General features: G+C 44.1%; 1 protein-coding gene across 15 annotated transcripts in view; it reads right to left on the reverse strand.

The window, feature by feature from the left end:
- Positions 1-19,412, reverse strand: part of PARD3 (par-3 family cell polarity regulator) — a gene marked incomplete at both ends in the record, with an annotated part of 556,932 nt that overhangs the window by 247,886 nt on the left and 289,634 nt on the right. For all 15 annotated transcript variants that reach the window (XM_080716979.1, XM_080716980.1, XM_080716978.1 and 12 more), the window contains 2 exons: positions 8,853-8,936; positions 10,514-10,602. In XM_080716979.1, the coding sequence (XP_080573105.1) occupies positions 8,853-8,936; positions 10,514-10,602 (173 nt within the window). The remainder of the gene's footprint in view (positions 1-8,852; positions 8,937-10,513; positions 10,603-19,412) is intronic.

Genomic DNA, 19,412 nt, shown 5'->3' on the forward strand with positions numbered 1-19,412 from the left:
CTAGTCCTGACTGCTACTTTTTACTTGGTGGTTGGCAAGAATTCTGCATCATAATTATGTTCAAATTTTTAGATGAGGTTACTTTTGAGATTTTGAAAGTTTGCGTTTTCTAATTACGATAAGGAGACAAACTATACGTAGACAGTAAAATTTAGCCTCCCACATACACTACAATGGAAGACATCGTGATCTTGTGAGTTGGATATATTTAACAAGAGAATTCCAACTTTTAGCCTATCTGCTCTTGAGGAGAAGCAGACCCAAACAGATAGCTCCCTCCTCGACCCATCAGCAGAAATTGCATCCGCGGACCTCCTCCTCCAACGAACGCACCTTATCTCACCTGCCGTATCCTGAGCTACAGAAGACAGAGAAGATGGGAACTGTAATGCACTCTCAAGCACTTAGCCAGGAGTGGGTCTGCCAGATGACAACTGGGTGACTGGATCTAGCTGGGTGACTGGATCTAGCTGGGTGAAGTGCACATGGAGATTCTGAGCCTTTTTTGCAAAGGAACCGTTTGGAGACACCAGTGAACTGAAGTGAAGCGAGGATCCAGTCTCACTTGTTACGGAGTAGTTTTACCTTGTTCCTTTCATGAATATTTATGAAACCACTGATTAAGTTCATTCTAATGCTTATTATTAAACATAATAAAGAAGCATCATATCGGGGCCAAGTCTACCAACTGGCAAGAACAGAAGAGATAATACTCGAATTGTGTTTTGTAATTTTACCAGTTGAGGACAGGCATTTATTAGGGTTGGAATCTAAATATATCCGCGAGTGGTAAAGAAATCAATGTTATTTTTAGTTGCTTGCTACCATATCGGAACTGGAATTGTAATAATTATCTCAACTCGAGCCGGGCGTGGTGGCGCACGCTTGTAATCCCCGCGCTTGGGAGGCAGAGACAGGAGGATCGCGCAGGTTCGAAGCCAGCCGCGCGCGCTGGCTTAGGAGACCCTGTTTCTAAATAAAAATGTTAAAATAGGTCTGGGAGTGTAGCCCGGAGGTAGAAGGGCTTCCAGGAACCCCAGTACCATAATAATAATAATAATAATAATAATAATAATAATAATAATAATAATCTCAACTCACAGATAGGCGTAAAGTACATTGACTTAGGGGCACGAGCTACTTAACTCTCAGCCCATCTTTGAAAGAATAAGATTTAATAATGGGAAACCGATCTCTAAGTTATTAAAATATCATCATGCCACAATTCTACCACCCTAGGCTTCCCTAATGCTTAAGTTTGTTCCCATTTGCAATAGAACAGTGTTCTGTAGGAGGAATCATTAAATCATTGGAATGTATCCATGATTCCAATGAATGGGGCAGAGGTATTTGAGAAACCAAGGTCACAGTGAATGACAATATTGGAATGTAGCCCAGAGGCAGAAACCCCTGAATTCCATCCCTAGTATCACACACACACACACACACACACACACACACACACACATACACACACACACACTCTCACACACACACACACTCTCTCTCACACACACACACACACTCTCTCACACACACACACTCTCTCTCTCACACACACACACACTCTCTCTCTCACACACACACACTCTCTCTCTCACACACACACTCTCTCTCTCACACACACACACTCTCTCTCTCACACACACACACACTCTCTCTCTCTCTCTCTCTCTCTCTCTCTCTCTCTCTCACACACACACACACACACACACACACACACACACACACAGTAATAAAGAACTGGTCATCAGCCCAGCCTAGTGGCTTGCGCCTACAGTCGCAGTAGTTGGGAGGCTGAGACAGGAGACTGAAGGTTCAAGGCCAGCCTCTTCAAGTTAGTGAGACTCTCAAGAACCTAGGGAGACACAGTTTAAATTTTTAAAAAGGGGGGCTGGGGGCGTAGCTCTGAGTTAGAATGATCCCCGGTTCGCTCCCCAGGACACGACGCCCCTCTCCAGTGGCCACAATGAACCCGACTTGGCTTGGATGCTTCCGAGAGCATCGCCTCCTCCTGGTCCATCTGAAACAGTAATCGAGTCTACCCCACTTCTGCTGTTTCCTATGGCTTTTTCAAATTTCAGGGAGGGAAAAAAAATACTAAGTCCACTGCATACAACCTCCTTTTAAACTAATTTTCCTAAAACAAGAAACAAAATCAATTCTATGTCCACTTCCTTCAAGGCTGAGCTTGTCGTTCTTGAATGGGGTCTGGGGGTGGGGACCGCCGACCCGCAGCTCGTCCTCCCTGGCTCAGGATGCCAAGTAATTAAACTGCTTAGATTATATTAAGATTGCACCACTACATTTTTACAAGGTTCATTAGCCTAATTATACACTTAATTAAAACAAACTCAGTCACACATGTTAACATTTTCAATTCTGAGTATAAATTACAACCAATGGTAAAACTGAAAATAAGTAACAAATGTTTTATTGACACTAAATTGGCTCACTTAGTCTGAGTACTGCTTTGATAACGTAAACTCCACAACTGCCAGCCAGCTGTAAGGAGATGACCAGGACCCATCTTAATCAAAGCTGCGAAGGACGCAGAGGGAGAGCCGCGGGGTGGGCAGGGGGCCGCGACGAAACCGGACGGGACGGCTGGCAGGCATTCCGAGCCGTGCCTGGCCAACACTCCTAAGCCCTGTACTTGGGAGGTTAAGACAGGAGGACTGCAGGTTCGAGAACAGCCTCAGCAAGTAGGGAAACATTAATGTAGTGAGAGCTGGCTTCAAAATAAAAATAAAATAGGGCTAGCGCTGCAGCTCAGAGGTAGACGCTCCTAGGCTCAATCTCCAGTACCAAAAGAAAGAAGAAAAAAAGGGGGGGAAGAAAGAAAGAAAGAAAGAAAGAAAGAAAGAAAGAAAGAAAGAAAGAAAATGGAAGGAAGGAAGGAAGGAAGGAAGGAAGGAAGGAAGGAAGGAAGGAAGGAAGGAGCGAACAGACAGACCAGCCAAAATGAAGTTGAGATTTTAAAGATATCTCTGGGCTGGGGATGACAGACAACTCACATGACATACAGAAGGGGGCCCAGGTTCAATCCCTAGTAACAAAGTAGAACAAGAAAAAAAGAAAGGTAACGAATGGGATGGAATGGGTAATAATAATACAATAATAACAATAAATAGAAACTAAAAATAAAGCGCCCAAGCCTGTGGCCACACCTGTGATCCCAGTACTTGGGAGGCTGAGACAGGAGGACCACAGGCTCAAGGCCAGCCTCAGCAACTTGGATCCTACTTCAAAGGGGGGAGGGGTATGGATGTAGCTCAGCTATAGAGTGTCTCTGAGTTCAATCACCAATCAATCATATTAAAAAAAAGAATTTCCTGGGCATGGTGGTGCATGCTTGTAATCCCAGTACTTAAGAGGCTGAGACAGGAGCATCACAGGTTCTTGTTTCAAAATAAAAGAATAAAAATAGGGCTGGGGGTATAGCTGGTGGTAGAATGCCCCTGGGTTCCATCCCCAGGACTGCAAAAAAAAAAAAAAAAAAAAAAAAAAAAAAAATTCATATTCAGGCAGAAATGGCAGGCACTATCCTACTATATTTCAAAGAACAGGATTTATCTAAATATAAAATATCAAATTTTCTCCCTAAACAAATGCATGTATTACTGTCCTTTATTATAATAAACGACTCTGCAGCCAAGAATGGACACAACTTTCAAACAAAAGAGTATTGATTCAGCAAATAGAGTTACGATGTGTTCTTTAAAAGTAATTAAATTAAAATTGACTACTCAAAGTTCAAGCTCATATTTTGAGCTAGTTCCATAAAGTTCAAAGTAACTAATTCTTCATTGACATACATAACCGGTTAACATCTCTGTATTGAGATTCTCACAATTATGATGTAATAATGAATTTTCTCAGATTCATGATATAAATGAGAAAAATAATCATATAGATTCCTGAATTCCTCTCAACTCCTAAGACATGGCATGTGTCCTTTTAGAATACGTGTGTGTGTGTGTGTGTGTGTGTGTGTGTGTGTGTTACTGGGGATGAAACCCAGGGGCCTTCTACCTCCTGGATACACTCCCAGACCTATTTTGTATTTTGTTTGGAAACAGGGCCTCACCAAGTTGCTGAGAGCCTCACTAAGTACCTGAGGCTGGTTTCGAACCTACGGGATCCTCCTGTCTCAGCCTCCTTGCGTGGGGATTACAAGCATGTGCCTCCATGCCCGGCTATAATACTTATTTCTAAATTAAATCCCTTTAAATATAATTCATAATTTTAAACAAAAAGTTCATATACTCCATAAATTTAATATTACATCACAATCGTATTTCCGTATCATTTAGGAGGCCTCAGGAAAGTTCATTAAAACAGAGGCTGGGGGTCCGTTGCTGTTCTATTTCAACTGGTGATGCCCCCTCTGGGAAGGGTAGTGAGAGGTTAGTTAACTTCTGTGCTGAGTAAGCTATCCTATCAAGCAATACCTAAGGTCCCATGATTGCCCAATGTCAACAGCCAGGTTCCTGAAATATAAAAATATATAATCACATGGTTCCTCTGTGAAGGAAGTGAGAGTTACCTGTTGTCCACCTTCTGAGGGCAGCAGTACTTGCGACTTAGGCCACCATGCTGGCCACTTAAATCAGAGAGAAAGCGAAAAGACGGGAGGGACGGGAAGCTGATTTCAAGGTCACGAGCCTGCGCATCAGGAGTTCTGGGTGGGGATCAGCTGGACAGTTTCTTTTGTGGTCCCGAGGATTGAACTCAGGGGCATTTTACCTCCCAGCTAGTCCTATTTTTTATTGTTTATTTTGAAACAGGGTCTAAGTTGAGGAGGGCCACACTAAGTAGCTGAGGCTGGCTGTGAATCTGTGATCCTCCAATTTCAGCCTCCCAGGTACTAGAATTACCAGTATGGGCGACCACGCCGGGCTCTTATAAGTATTTTCTAATAACCCACAAGCACAAGAAGGTGGCCAAAGAAACAGAACTGAAGGGGAAATAACTCTCTCCTCTGGGTATCAGGAGGCGGCAGATGAGCTAATTGTCACAAATACCCTTGACCCAGAACAGCAGTCAAAGTACTCCAGAAAACAGCTTTGCACAGGAGGCCTGTCAACATGCTTATTTAGAAAAACTTGGTTTTACACCAGGCCCAAAGAGCTTTAGCATGCTGACGCTGACTTCACACACGGAAAGGACCGTCCCTTAGTCCATGTCACATCGGAGAGAATATGGAGGGGGTTCCTCCGTGTTACAATATGTAATTCTAATTCTGAATTGTACCTTAGACTCTTTAACCTTGAAAACCTAATGAGGATAATACTAGCATGTATTTGTCACTTTTATAAAAATAAGTATTTGGCATGAGTTAATTCTTTCTGTCTCCAGAAACAAGAAGGCCTAAGATGACTGAGATTTTATTGTTTTGCGATGCTGGGGATTGAACCCAAGGGCATTCTACCTCTGAGCTACACCCTCAGACCTATTTTATTCTTTACCTTGAAACGGGGTCTCACTAAGTGGCAGCTGGCCTCACAAGTTGCTGAGACTGTCCTTGAACCCGTGATCCTCCTTTCTCAGCCTCCCCAGTACCGGGATTCCAAGCCTGCGCCACCACACCTGGCTCACAGGAGTTACCGGTGGAGAATTCAACCTGCATGCCATGAAGATGGTCTTGCGATGCTCTGGACACAGGGGCACCTGTCCAGTGGCCAGTTCTTTTCTTCCTCTCTGCCCGTGCCGCTACCATGGAGTGTCTATGGCATCTCCCTAAACTGACCTCACGCTAACCTGCTGCCTGGCTACTCAAGACCACCTGTTGCAGAACTACCCCACATTTATCACATAATCATAACTGACTCTCAGCTCCCTCTCCATGGAGACCACAAGGACCGGGAGGAAGGAGTGGCCCGTTTTGTCTCCTAGAACCTAGCACAGGGAGTCAGTACCTGGTGGATGCTTGGAAAGGTTTTTTTTTTTTTTTTTTTTTGGTGGTACTGCGGTTCCTGGAAGCCCTTCTACCTCGGGCTACATTCCCAAACCTATTTTATATTTTTATTTGGAAACAGTGTCTCTTAAGCCAGGGTGGGTGGCTTCGAACCTGCGTGACCCTCCCGTCTCTGCCTCCCAAGCGCAGAGATTACAAGCGTGCGCCACCACGCCCGGCTTGGAAAGGGTTCTAACTGGCTGCGACTCTAGGAAGGATCCCCAGGGGTCTCTGGGTTCCAAAGAGGGCTTCTAAGGATCTGAGTGGTCCCCCTTGTGCTCCCCGCCATTGAGCCAAATCTGAAGACGAGACTCTCATCTTGGACCCTCAAAGAGGCAACAAGGGACTTGAATCCAACCACAGGATCTGTTCTGCTTCTACCCGAGAGTCGGAGAGGCCTGAAGAGGGCTTCCTGAGAATCTATTTCTTAAGTCAAAGTCTTTGTCCTTTATAAAGAAAAGCTGCACAAGAGTTTGAGTAAGTACCACATTAAGAAGAAATTCAAGCCGGGCGTGGTGGGCATGCTTGTCATCCCCGCGCTTGGGAGACAGAGACAGGAGGATCGCGCAGGTTCGAAGCCAGCCGCGCTGGCGTAAGAGACCCTGTTTCCAAAAGTAAACAAGTATAAAATAGGTCTGGGAGTGTAGCCCGGAGGTAGAAGGGCTTCCAGGAACCCCAGTACCACCGGAAAAAAAAAAAAAAAGAAGAAGAAAAAGAAATTCAAAGTGACTCAGCTGTGGAAAGCCTTCTTGTTCTGCAAAGGGAAGGTCCTGACTTAGTGTGCTTAGGTGTCTAACCACTATGGTAGCCAGCACCTGCACTGGGTTTGTGAAACGTCTTGCTTTTATTTTATTTATGTATGTATGGATGTATTTGGGGGATGGAACGGGGTGGGGGATTCAACCTCTGAGTTACATCCCCAGCCCTATTTTTCATTCTTTATTTTGAAACAGGGTCTCACTGAGTTGCAAAGGGCCTAAGTAGCCAAGGCGGTCCACGAACCCCGATCTCTGGTCTCAGCCTCTGGGATGTAGGGATTCCGAGCATGCGCCACCACGCTTGGCTGCTTCCCTGTGCATTAATCCGACTGCTTTGCGATTTCTCTTATTTCCTTTTGTTTAAAGCTTTCTCATTGTTTTTCACTCTAATATTCTTTCACATAATGCAAGTAAATATGCAATGAATGATAAAAACAACAAGTTGAAACCCTAGATCGACGAATCTTACTGTGAAAGTCCTACTTCTCAGGCAGGTGAAGGCGTATCAGTGCTGGGGAGCTATCATCCACACTCCTTACCTGCTTCCTGTTTTCCTACTCATGGAAGACTTTTTAAAAATTTAACCTTTGAGGTGATTTTGAGTTCTAGTTTTTAAAGAAAATAAAGGCAAGGGCCACTTGGAAACAACTAAGTGCTGTTGAACCAAGAGTTCTCGGAGGCAATTTGAACACTTCTTCAGGTTCAGAACTGAAAATCAAAGCAAAGGAGAGGAAAGAGCCCCACGCCACACATTAACACCACCAGAATCCAAGGCAAGTTTAGCATCCGGACATGAACTGTGGCTCGGCCCTCAGGACCCCGCGGGCTGCAGAGAGGTCCTGGGCAAATCCCAGCGCACTACAGCACAGCCCATAATCCACGTGCGTTACCAAGGGTCTCGGTTGGACTCACTGTAGTCACTAATGCACACTTAAAGCGTGTGTTATCAGAACCTTGAGGCTACTACTCCACTGGCCTCTTACAACACTCTAGGTGTGTACAAGTTTTAACTGAACTTGAAGCTCCTGTCCAAGTTCAAGTCTCTAGTCAGGCTCCCAGGCAATGGTCTAGACTCTCAGCCACTGGACTAAGCTCTCAGTCACGGATCTAAGTTCTCGGTCACTGGTCTGAGCTATCAGTCAGTAGTTCTCAGTCATGGTCTAAGATAACTTTCCAACTTTCCCCATTTTATTCCCCATGAAAACCAAGTCTAAATGAAAAACAAAATATTAGGTGATAAGAATAAAAAATGAGAAGTTCAACATTAAGATGCTAAAAAGGTCATAATTGTGTTTTATTTTACACTAAGTAAAAAATAGACAAAAAGGAGAGGTGTAATTAGATTTCAGTGGGCTCAATGATGGGGGTGGGGTGCAGTGCCTGGCGATGGATGCAACACACCCCACTTGTGGAAGACAGAGGCCCACCAGGCACTAGCGGGACAGCCAACGCATTGTTTGAGTACGTTAAAACCCCAAATAAAATATTATTTCACAGAAATTTTTTAAAAAGCAGAATAAAGGAAGCTCCTAGAAAACTTGTGGGATTGTAAGAATGCATGGACGTTCTGCCCCGCAATGGCATCCAGAGCCACCCGCAGTAGGGTGTTAAAGGGACAGAGTCACACATAGACGAGACATCTCTAAGTTGCTTTGGGTTCTCAGCTTTCAAACTCTAAGCTTTAAATAGTTACCAGAGTCGTATAAAATTGAAGGACTAAGGAAGCATAACGGTAAACTGAGGGCGAGTCAACATCCTAAGGTATCCAGATAACTTTTACGAAATGACTTTTTCCACATACTTGCTTTAAGCTCTCCCTAACTCTGCAACTCCAGGGCAAGCCTGACTCCAAAGCCATCCATCTGCAGGAGAGTCAAACGCTAGCTGGGCTGTGAGGAACAATCCACGTGCTGGGATGACTTAAATGTGGGGTTTCTTCCTGGAGCTGATGAGGCCCTCTCCAATAGGCTAAGTGTCCATGATTAGGACGTCCCCACATGAATGAAGTGGCGGTGGCCCCGACCAAATGCGTCCAACCGAAAACATGCTAAGCCAGCCCCACTCTGCATCTGAGCAGGAATGAACATAAGACACTCCACATTAGGATTCAGTTACAAACCCAGGAGATACGTTACCTGCCGCCTCGCACACTGAAAGGCACCACATGGATCCCCAGAGGCCCGCCATCGTTGGGGACTTGGACGAGCTTTACCATATCACTGTGAGACAATGATGAATGAAGGGAGCATGAACATGGACTGTAAACAAACCAGAACAGAACAGAACAGAACCGCCACGACACGGACGCACGCTCGACACACGAGGACGAACAGGAACCCAGCCAACACGCACACGGCCGCACACACGGGGATGGAGCATGGCCTGGGAGGCGACAGCGAACACCACATACCTGCCAGCTAGCCTGAGGCCTGGAGGGAGAGCCTCGTCAGAAAGGACTGCGCTGGAGGCCACAGGCCTGCTCCCGGGCCACACAGGCTCCCCTCCATCCCGCGAGCCCCTGCGCTGAAGGGCGAAGTCTGGACCGCCACTGACCATCGGCACGCCAGTATCTATCTCAAGGACTCTGCGTGAAAGTGCAGCAGCGATAGCAGCTACACTGCACTGGATAGTTGATAGAGTGCTCTGACATGGGTCTCACTGATAATCCTTTCCTTACTCTACCGAGGCTGGAGTTTCACCCCGGGCGGTGACGATTCAGGGAAGCAGAGGTGAAGATCCCCACTGCCCCTATGGCTGGGTCCTGGGAGAGCTCACAGTCACCGTTTCCTGAGCTGCGGTAAGAGGAGGGCGCGTGTTTATAGAGCGCCCTTCTCTACGGCTCTCCTGTTTTAGACACTGTTAATCAATCTGAAAATCTGCTTAATTATTGGCTCGTCAACTAAGAACTGTGTCACTTCAAATTCATTCTATTACACATTTTCTAAAAAGAACTGCGCCACAGCAAGTAACTCGCCATGCAAAGGCGCCAAGGGCTGGTTGCTACATATTGAAATATAAGACAAGCCGGGCACGTGCGCGTCTCACCGAGAGTGTTCCCAGAGCCCGCCCTGGGAAGGCAAAGGAGGACGGGATCCACTTGTACCCAGGGCCAAAGGAAGATTGTGGGATGGGCGTTCCTGCTGCTCTAAACTATTAAGGGAAGAGGTTCGAGAACATCTTCCACTCTAAACTGGCTATTATTTGCAATAATTAGAGAGTTGTGATGATATAGAAAAATGCCTTTTCTTTGCCCTTTTACACTTAAAATTATGTTCAAGGTCCCTTGAACATGAATCTATGACCTCTCTTTTTTCCATCAAGTGTTTTGGGAGATTCTATTTTTTTTTTAAATAAAAAATATATACATATACATGCACACGATAGTGACTAAGGTGACATGACCAAAATTGTTTTTCAAGTAAATAAGGACATCTACATTGTTTAATTTAGCAAAAATGAAGAACAAATGACCCAGACACAGACACAGCACTCTGAAAAGAGCTCATCATTTACAGTGCTGTTAACATGACATTTTCTATCAAATCCTATTTTAGTACTCTAATGGAATAGTATTTGCCGAGGCATGAAAGTCGGGACAGGTACGTGTGAACCTCCATGCTGGCCACTCATGTTATGTGATTAACTCAACAGATGGAAGATGTTCTCCAGACAACAGAGCGAGGCCAGGCGTGTTCGTAGCTAAGCACAACCATTCCACATGCCACGTACCTTTGGAAGACTTGCTGCAATAAGGAAGCTACATGTGTATTACAAACTTAAACCATCAGGAACTTACTCCAGAGAAAAGTTGGGCAGATTCTCCAAGCCGGTGTCGGCATGTCCCACCGGCTCCACACGGCTGTCTTCTTCTGTCCCATCTTCATCCTACAAACAGCACAAGAAAAGAGGAGTCACACAGTGGGGTCTCCAACGAGCAAGATCATGGTATAAAACTGGAGCAGAGCAGGCATTCTGTCCTACAACTAGGCCTTCGCTCTAGCGATGATGGTGTTGATGTCAGAGGGCAAGGCGGGTATGTGGGTGTGGAGACTGAACTGTAAAGCGGCAGAGAGCGTGCCGTATCCCCGAAGCTCAGCGAGATGCTGCTGCAATGAGGAAAGAAAACTGAGCTTCAGTGTCTGCCAATTTTCTTATCTCATTATTTTGATTCCATTTCAGGAAGTAATTATATATTTCTACAAAGTTATGATATATTAATAAATATCGGTGCCACTGGAGACAGGTGTTTACACATTTTTATGGATCAAAACATTTGAGACTACCATAATCCATGAGAACTACCACTATCTGTAAAAAGGTGCATGTAGTGACTAGAATCCCAGGCTTGGGAATCGTTCACTCCATATTAAATCCTGGGAAATTTCGCTTAGTATTACCCAAAAGACTTATCATCTAGAGGTGTTTATAAAGGCATTAAGGCCAGAGCCACAAAAGACCACTTTTGCTTCTTCTACGTATCAAGAAAAAGCATCAATAGCCATGCAATCAGCTGCAACACTTCTCCTTTTCATTTTACAAAGGCAGTGCTTTGCAGGAGATCGGTTACAGTGTGCCATAGACACTGGCTAAGTATGTTGGTAGTATGAAAGGCGAGGATGGAATAAATGGACAGTTCATAGAAATAAATGAAATGTCACTTAAGAACGTTCTTTTTCGTAATATTGGCCATTCTCTTTCCACTTGAGTTCATAAGTTAACTTAGCTTTTCAAGATCATTTGAATAAAGATAAACTTGTCTAATATCAATAGTTTTGTTAACCAAATTAGAATATTTGGAAAAGGCTCAAATTTCCAAACACAATGGTTAAGAGGCTCACGCCTGCCTGACCTCCTATCTGCAGTGTCTGGCAGCAATTAGACTCTCAGTAAATATTATCACAATGAATTAAAGTCAAGTCATCCTGAGGCATCTCTAGGGATGTCCCAAAGAAATTAAGTGTAACATGTATTTCCTGGAAGTTTATAGGTATAATTGATATACACATGTACTTTATAGGTTAATGTTTCTACTTCACAAATTTGACAACAGTGATTGTATTTTTACTCTATTAAAGCACCTATATTAGGAAAGTACACATTGAGAAAAACTTGGATTTTTATCCATGTATCTGAGAATTTCATAAACATGTACGTGCCGTCTTAGAGATGTCAACCAACAAAATGAAGAGAGCCAGAGGTTCAAGGAACAAGACGGCGCACCGAGCTGCTGAAGGGACATGAAGGGAGGACCCCGCAGCTTACCATGCCCTGCTCTCATTTCTTTTGAGCCTCTACCAAAGTAAGAAGAGGCACCGGGCTCTTCTGCGACTCAAAGCTATGCTCAGCGCCTCCTGAATACGGTGCTCTGCGTGGAGCCAGGCTCCTCGAAGACGGACGGCCCTGCGTCCTGAGAGGCTCTGATACGCACTTCTTAGTCATCTATCTCTCTTAAGCACCAGCTCATAATCCATCTCCGAGGTTAACAGCAGCTTGAACCTGCCGAAGAACCGCACTTGGATGTAAACATCAACTCCCCAGAGGAGGCTGTTGCAGCGAGAGTGGGGCTGGGGAGGAGAGCCAGCACCGCTCTTCACGAGCCAAAGGTTAAGAGATCAAAGGTATTGTGTAAGTTGAACACACTTGGTTTCAGGGTTCATAAAGAATTTACGCTCCACCGAAATGCCCCCAGGATGCGGCACCGTCCATGTCGCCCTTGAAGTAGCTGCGTGAATGAGATGCCTCGGTGGCGGAGCGCACCCGTAACTGCTCGTTTCCACGTCCACGGTTCCCACGCTGGCCATTATCTGCCCCGAGCCCCAGGGCAGCCCTTGATGCAGCTGACCGGCCCGGGTTGATCAGCTCTGAAAGCCCCAAGGCCGAGCGACAGTGGCTGAGGGAACCACTCTGTGGAATCCAATGCACTAACCTCCAAGCTGAGACTGCACACAGTCTGTGTGTGTGTGTGTGTGTGTGTGTGTGTGTGTGTGTGTGTGTGTGTGTGTTTTTCTAGGGATGGAACCCAGGGTGTGGAATCCACTGCACTAACCTCCAAGCTGAGACTGCACACAATCCGTGTGTGTGTGTGTGTGTGTGTTACTAGGGATGAAACCCAGGGGCATTCTAACTCCGAGCTACACATACAGCCCTATTTTTTTATTCTTTATTTTCAATAGGTCTCAATGAATTACAAAGGGCCTCACTAAGTAGCTGAGGCTGTCCTCAAACCATGTTCCTCCTGTCTCAGCCTCAAAATGCTGGGATTAAGAGCGTGCACCACCACGCCTGGCCCCAGAGCCCCTTTTAGCAGGAGTTCTACACTAAATTCCATTGAGTTCTACATTGAATTCCATCGCAGTTCCATAGTGAATGAAGCGCATTAATTTACACATGCCTCCAAGCAATATTAAAGACCACGGTCTTAAACTGCAGTGTTAAAAAATTCCTAGCGTGGTGGCGCACGCTTGTAATCCCCGCACTTGGGAGGCTGAGACAGGAGGATCGCATGGGTTCGAAGCCAGCCTCAGCTACTTAGTGAGACCATTTCAAAAAAAAAAAAAAAAGAGGTCTGGGTCTAGCCCGGAGGTAGAAAGCCTCTGGGTTCCACCCCAGTACCACCAAAAAAAAAAAAAAAAAAGAATTCCTACATGAAGCAATACACTTTTTGTTTTCCTTTTCTCCACTTTATTGCCCAGCCTAGAAATTAAGAGCTCAGAGCCTTAATTTAAAAAAAAAAAAAATATGCTGGAATTCCAACAGCTCAGGAGGCTCCACCATGAAGACTGCACGTTCAAGGCCAGCCCAGGCAACATGGGGTCACTTTTTAGGATGTGAGGCACAGCAGCCCGGCGTCTGGATATTTGCCTAGCGTGCGCAAGGCCCTGGCTTGATCCCCTGGACCACAAACAAGACACCCAGCATTTGCTGACTGGATAGACACAGACAGGCCACGTCCTTTCTATACCTCGGTCCTTCTTTAGTAAAATATGAACAATATAAAGACATTCTCCTTAGGACTCCTGGGAGGACTAAGACGGTCCATGTCACAAGTACACAAGTTCCCTGAAGCACAGAAATTGCAGAACAAATAGCAATTTATAAGTATCTCTGAAAATGGAAATAAATGTTAAGTACCTCGTACCTAAGCCATACACACTGATAATATTTTAGGGTAATTATACACAAATATCTAACACTTTAGCCAGACGTGGTGGCACCTGAGACAGGAGGATCCGAGTTCACAGCCAGACTCAGCTACTTATACTGAGGCCCCTCCACAACTTAGTTGAGACCCTATTTAAAAATAAAGAATAAAAATTAAGGCTAGGGGTATAGCTCACAGGTACAATGCTCCTGGGTTCAATGCCTAGTACCCCCCAAAAAAGTTTTAACCATGTATATACATCACACATACTCTGTGTACCTTGCAAAAAAGTTAATATAAACATACTGCCTGATCAAATAAATAACTCTCTAGAACTGAGAAACTGAGAAACACCTGATATTTATTGTGCTTTGCTGCACACAAAGTATTTTCATCATAAAATATCTTTGGGATAAGAAAACAAATCGAGAAAAGATAAAATAACTAAATCCTACATGCAGCCCAATCAAACGAATGGCGAAGCAGGGAAACATATGGGCCAGTGGTGGAGAGTATGCTCAAAGGGAAATGTCAACAACTGTGCCAGCCTGTGGCTATGCACGGTCTCTGTGCGGCGTGTAAAGGGTCTATGAATAAGAAGCCATCTGTGAAGGGCCGTGATCTCAGCCTCCTCAAAAACTCAAAAGTTATCCGGCCATTCCTTCACGACCACTGACAGAGGTCATGAGATTCTGAAACCACAAACAAAAAGCCGATGACTGCTCTGAGCAATCCCATCGGCCTGGAAACACCCGCAGGCAAGCGGTTCTTCTGTCAACCTCCTCCTGCGGTGACGTGGAGAGGCCAGGGATGCTGGCACCACAGAAGAACCCTGAGCTGAGGGACGCAGGTACTTTTTTTTTTTTTTTTTTTTTTTTTTTTTGGTGGTACTGGGGTTCCTGGAAGCCTGTCTATCTCCGGGCTACACTCCCAGACCTATTTTATTTTTGGAAACAGGGTCTCCTAAGCCAGTGCGGCTGGCTTCGAAATTGCATGATCCTCCTGTCTCTGCCTCCCAAGCACGGGGATTACAAGCGTGTGCCACCACACCCGGCCAAGTACTTTAAATAAATACATAGGGAGACGCTGTGCCTGTCCTCCAAGGCGGTGTGGTAGACAGAAGGCCTGAGACAAGACCGCCATTATAGTTCACGCAGAATGCAAGAGAATTAACCCCTGACAAAGGGCACCTCAGAACCAACAGAGGATGGCATCTGCCTCGTTACTCCAAGAACCGGCAACGCCAAGAACAAAAGGTCCACGCTAATGATATAAGGCGCACAGGCAGAAAACGCAGCTGTCCAGCCGGGGTGCACCTTGCTCTTGTCCACAGGCAGTTCGCTCCCAGCAGCGCTCAGAGCTGCCAGGACCCCGGGAGACAGCTCGGGTCAGGGGAGGGGCTCACATCAACAGGTGCAAGGGCGACTCTGGCTCAAAGCCTCCTGCTCCAGAGAAGCCAGCGTCTCTCCTAACCTCGCCACCGGTGTCGCTGCCCAGGTGAAGTTTGCTGAGCTCAGTAGACTTACCAATCATGAGTGACATTTATCATAAAAAAAAAAGGCTACATTACCTTATCAGGTTTCCAGAAAAAGGAAGACCCAAAGAGCCAAAGATTGAATTCTCATTCACAAAGGAGAAAAGATTTTGTTAATATTACAAAAGAGAAAGAAGAATCAAAGCAGCCAAAGGAGAGGGGAGAATGATAAGATGAGGCCCAAAGCGGCCTCTATGTGCAGTGCGCTACAGCCTACCTTGATATGGAGGCACAGAGCAACCTACTCCAGTACACCAGGAGGAGGAAGCCATCAGCCGCTGTCAATCACAGGAGCCCCCAGCCAATGCCAGCAAGGCTGGGGATTTGCCTAAATAAGGCAAATGGGACTGTACCATCAGGCAATCTCTGTACTTTATTTCTTCTTTTCCTGATAACAAAATAGCTGAATATTCTGTCTGGAAAGTTGCCTGGCTTTAAAACTTTTTTTTTTTTTTTTTGGTAAAATTTAACTGGCCTCAGTTTTTTCTTTTACTAACAAAGAGAAAGTAAACATTTGATGGTTTGATGAACTGAGGAAGAAAAGTAAATCTCAGATGCATGGTGTTCAGGGGGATGCAGAAGTTTTGTTTTTGTTTGTTTGTTTTTGTCGTTGTTGCAGTACTGGGGATGGAACCCAGGAGTACTCTGTCTCTGAGCTACACCCAGAGCCCTAAATTTTTTTTTAATTTTAAACAGGGTCTCACTGAATTGAGAAGGTCATAAGTAGCTGAGGCTGTCTGTGATCCTCTGGTCTCAGCCTCCTGAATGCTGGGATTACAAGCATGTGCCATGATGCCCAGCTGAGGTAGAAGTATTATGTGAAGCTATTTGTTCTATATTTCCTAGAAAAAAGTTAGTAATATTTCTTCCAGTGTGCTAGTAGTAAAAAGGCTTATCATCAACTGCAAACCCCTTAAAGTGCCAAGAGATAATATACTTTTGAAATCACAAAGATTCATGTGGTCAAAAATTAAATTCTAGATAAACTCCTAATTGTCATTTAAATTTGAGAAAAATTTTAGTTCAGTTTTTTTTCCCTATTTGAGTACTAAGTAATTCTCTACTTTCACACATGAAAAAAGAAACGGATGGGACTGAAAACTTGTACAAATCATGACTAGAAAAGTTAAAAGTGAATTCTGCCTTAATTCGTTGCCATGTAACAAAAGTACTAATATTTAAAAGATCAAATTCTGTGTTTCAAAAACTAAACATTTTAATAATTACCTAAGAGAAAAGCCTACAATTAAAAAAAACCAATTGAACATCTAAAAACTGCTTTGTAGAAAACTAAAGCTATTATACTTCTCCACTTGAATTTTCTATTTACCCATCTTTGATTTTTATGCTTACGAAGTAATTCATATGGTTGTCGCTCAAACAAATTTACAGTACTTTTCCTCATGTTTTATTATTAACAGAAAAAAAGTTATATAGTTCAGCTATATTACTATGAAATTATCTATTTCATACTTTTTTGTGTGTGGTACTGGGAGTGGGACCCAGGGGCTTCGCTACCTCCAGGATAGACTCCCAGACCTATTCTACACTTTATTTGGAAACAGGGTCTCGGTAAGTTGCTGAGAGCCTCACTCAGTAGCTGAGGCTGGCTTTGACCCTGTGCGATCCTGTCTCAGCCTCCCAAGCGCTGGGGTTACAAGCATGTACCCTATTTCATACTTTGAAGATTTTCCTCAATTAATGAGAGCCATGCTAACTATTAATGAGCTATATTATCCTAGAGAAAAATATTTATTTGGATGCTGACAGAATGAATTAAGCCAGTTTTCTTTTGGATTACATTTGGTGGAAAATAATCCCAGGAGGAATGTGTTTCCAAGTCCCCTACGTATCACAAATAGAATTCCAGAAGGCGTCTGTGTTAATGTTGGAACAACTTGATTAATTGGCCAAGTCACAGGGGAAAGTAATTTCCCATCATACATGGGAAACAATTCAAAACATCTGGGGGACAGCGGCTTCACAAGAGAGTGAAAGCCTACAGCAGCGTCTCCGGAAACGAGCCACGGAATGTGGAACCCGCCTTGACTTCACGGCCGTGACGAGAGCAAAACAGTCACTAGAAAATACCTGCCTTCAAGTTCTTTTGAGAATAGAAAATACTAGATAATGATAAGACCCTTTAAAATAAACCTATCTTCTATGAGAAGAAAATTAATAGCTGCTAGGCTTCTGGACAGCCAGGCTCACGTAGCGTGAGCTAAGCCCTGCTTAAAGGAACTCAACAGAAACTCAGCGAGAACTTGCTCGGTCCCTGTGCTGCAAAAGCTGCCACGAGCTTCATCCCTGTGAGCCCAAAGGACCTCAGCTCCAGAAAACATTGATCAGACACAGCGTTTACTGTAGTCTGTGAGATTTCCACTTCCTTTGCACCCATTACTGGAAGGATGGATCTCAAAACTAAGTTCCAATATGTAAGGCTGCCTCTCATTGGCTGCCAGGACTCTGGGACTTGGAGGAATCACACTGGACAGTATTCAGTCCAATGTCCAATCATATTCTACAATCTCTTCATTCACACACTTCTGATTTGCCCGCACCCCGTGATACACTAAGGAAGATCTGCTTTCTCCCTGGTCAGGGACTCCCGCACCACACACCAGTGGCCAAGTGGTTGCCCTTGAGCTGAAGTGTTTTAACCACATTTTACTGTCTGGACCCAGATGTTGTTGGCGTACCAGAATAAAACCTAATGGTTTTAATTTGAGCCTTAATGAAAAAAAAAAAAACTCCTGTCTTCTTAAAATATTATTCTAAACTTCATTGTTATGATGTCTAAAAAATGTTTGATGTTAGCCAGGCGTGGTGGCACACACTTGTATTCCCATACTTGGGAGGCAGAGGCGGGAGGATTTCATATTCACAGCCAGCCTCAGCTACTTATTTAGGCCCTCTGCAATTTATTGAGACCCTGTTTCAAAATAAAGAATAAAAAATAGAGCTTGGGGTATAGCTGAGAGGTAGAATGCTTCTAGGTTCAACCCCCAGTACCATAAAAAATAAATTATTTTAAAGCTGGGCATGGCAGCGCACATTTGTAATCCCAATACTTGGGAGGCTAAATCAGGTTTGCCTGTTCAAGGACAGCCTCAGCAAGTAGTAAGATTCTCATCGACCTAGTGAGACCCTGTTTCAAAATAAAAATAAGGCTGGGGGAGGTAGCTCAGAAGGAACTGCCCCTAAGTTCAATCTCCATTACCACCCCGCCAAAAAATGTTTTATTTTAGAAATGAGATGACTAACGCACTGACATGAAGACTACACTTACCTAACTCAGTGTGTTCAGAGACCATACATAACTTTTCATTCAAAATGCTCAATTTCTCATTGGCTTAAAAATGCTTTTAAAATTAAAATTTGAATTATTAAGATTGAAAATTCATTTTAGTTAAGTCAATAACAAAAAAATCTAAAACTTTCTGATAACCAATAAGAACTTCTTCCTGGTGTAATGGCGCACTCCTAAATCCCAGTACTTGGGAAGCTAAGACAGGAGGATCATGGGTTCAAGGATAGCCTCTGCAACTTAGCAAAATGTTCAACAACTTAGTAAGACTCCGTTTCAAAATAAAAAAAAATAGGGATGAAGCTTGGAAGTAGAATACCCTTGAATTCAATCCCTTGTTTAAAAAAAAAAAAAAAAACTTCAATTAAGATGATAAAAATCTGAGCCCGGAGTGATAGTGCACTCTTGTAATCCCAGCATTCTGGAGGCTGAGACAGGAGGATCGCAGTTGGAGGCCAGCCTCAGCTAGTGAGGCCCTTTGCAACTCAGTGAGACTCTGTTTCAAATTAAAGAATAAAAAATAGGACTGGAGGTTGTAGCTCAGAGGTCAAATGCCCCTGGGCTCCATACCCAGTACTGCATAAAATAAAATAAAATAAAATAAAATAAAATAAAATAAAATAAAATAAAAAAAAAAAGAAAAGAAAAGAAAAACCCTACAAATTTAAAATACATGGTTCCATAGCAAGCATCAAAATAGAGACAATCCCAGC

The sequence above is a fragment of the Muscardinus avellanarius genome (genome assembly GCF_963383645.1).
Source record: "Muscardinus avellanarius genome assembly, chromosome: 20".
NCBI lineage: Eukaryota > Metazoa > Chordata > Mammalia > Rodentia > Gliridae > Muscardinus > Muscardinus avellanarius.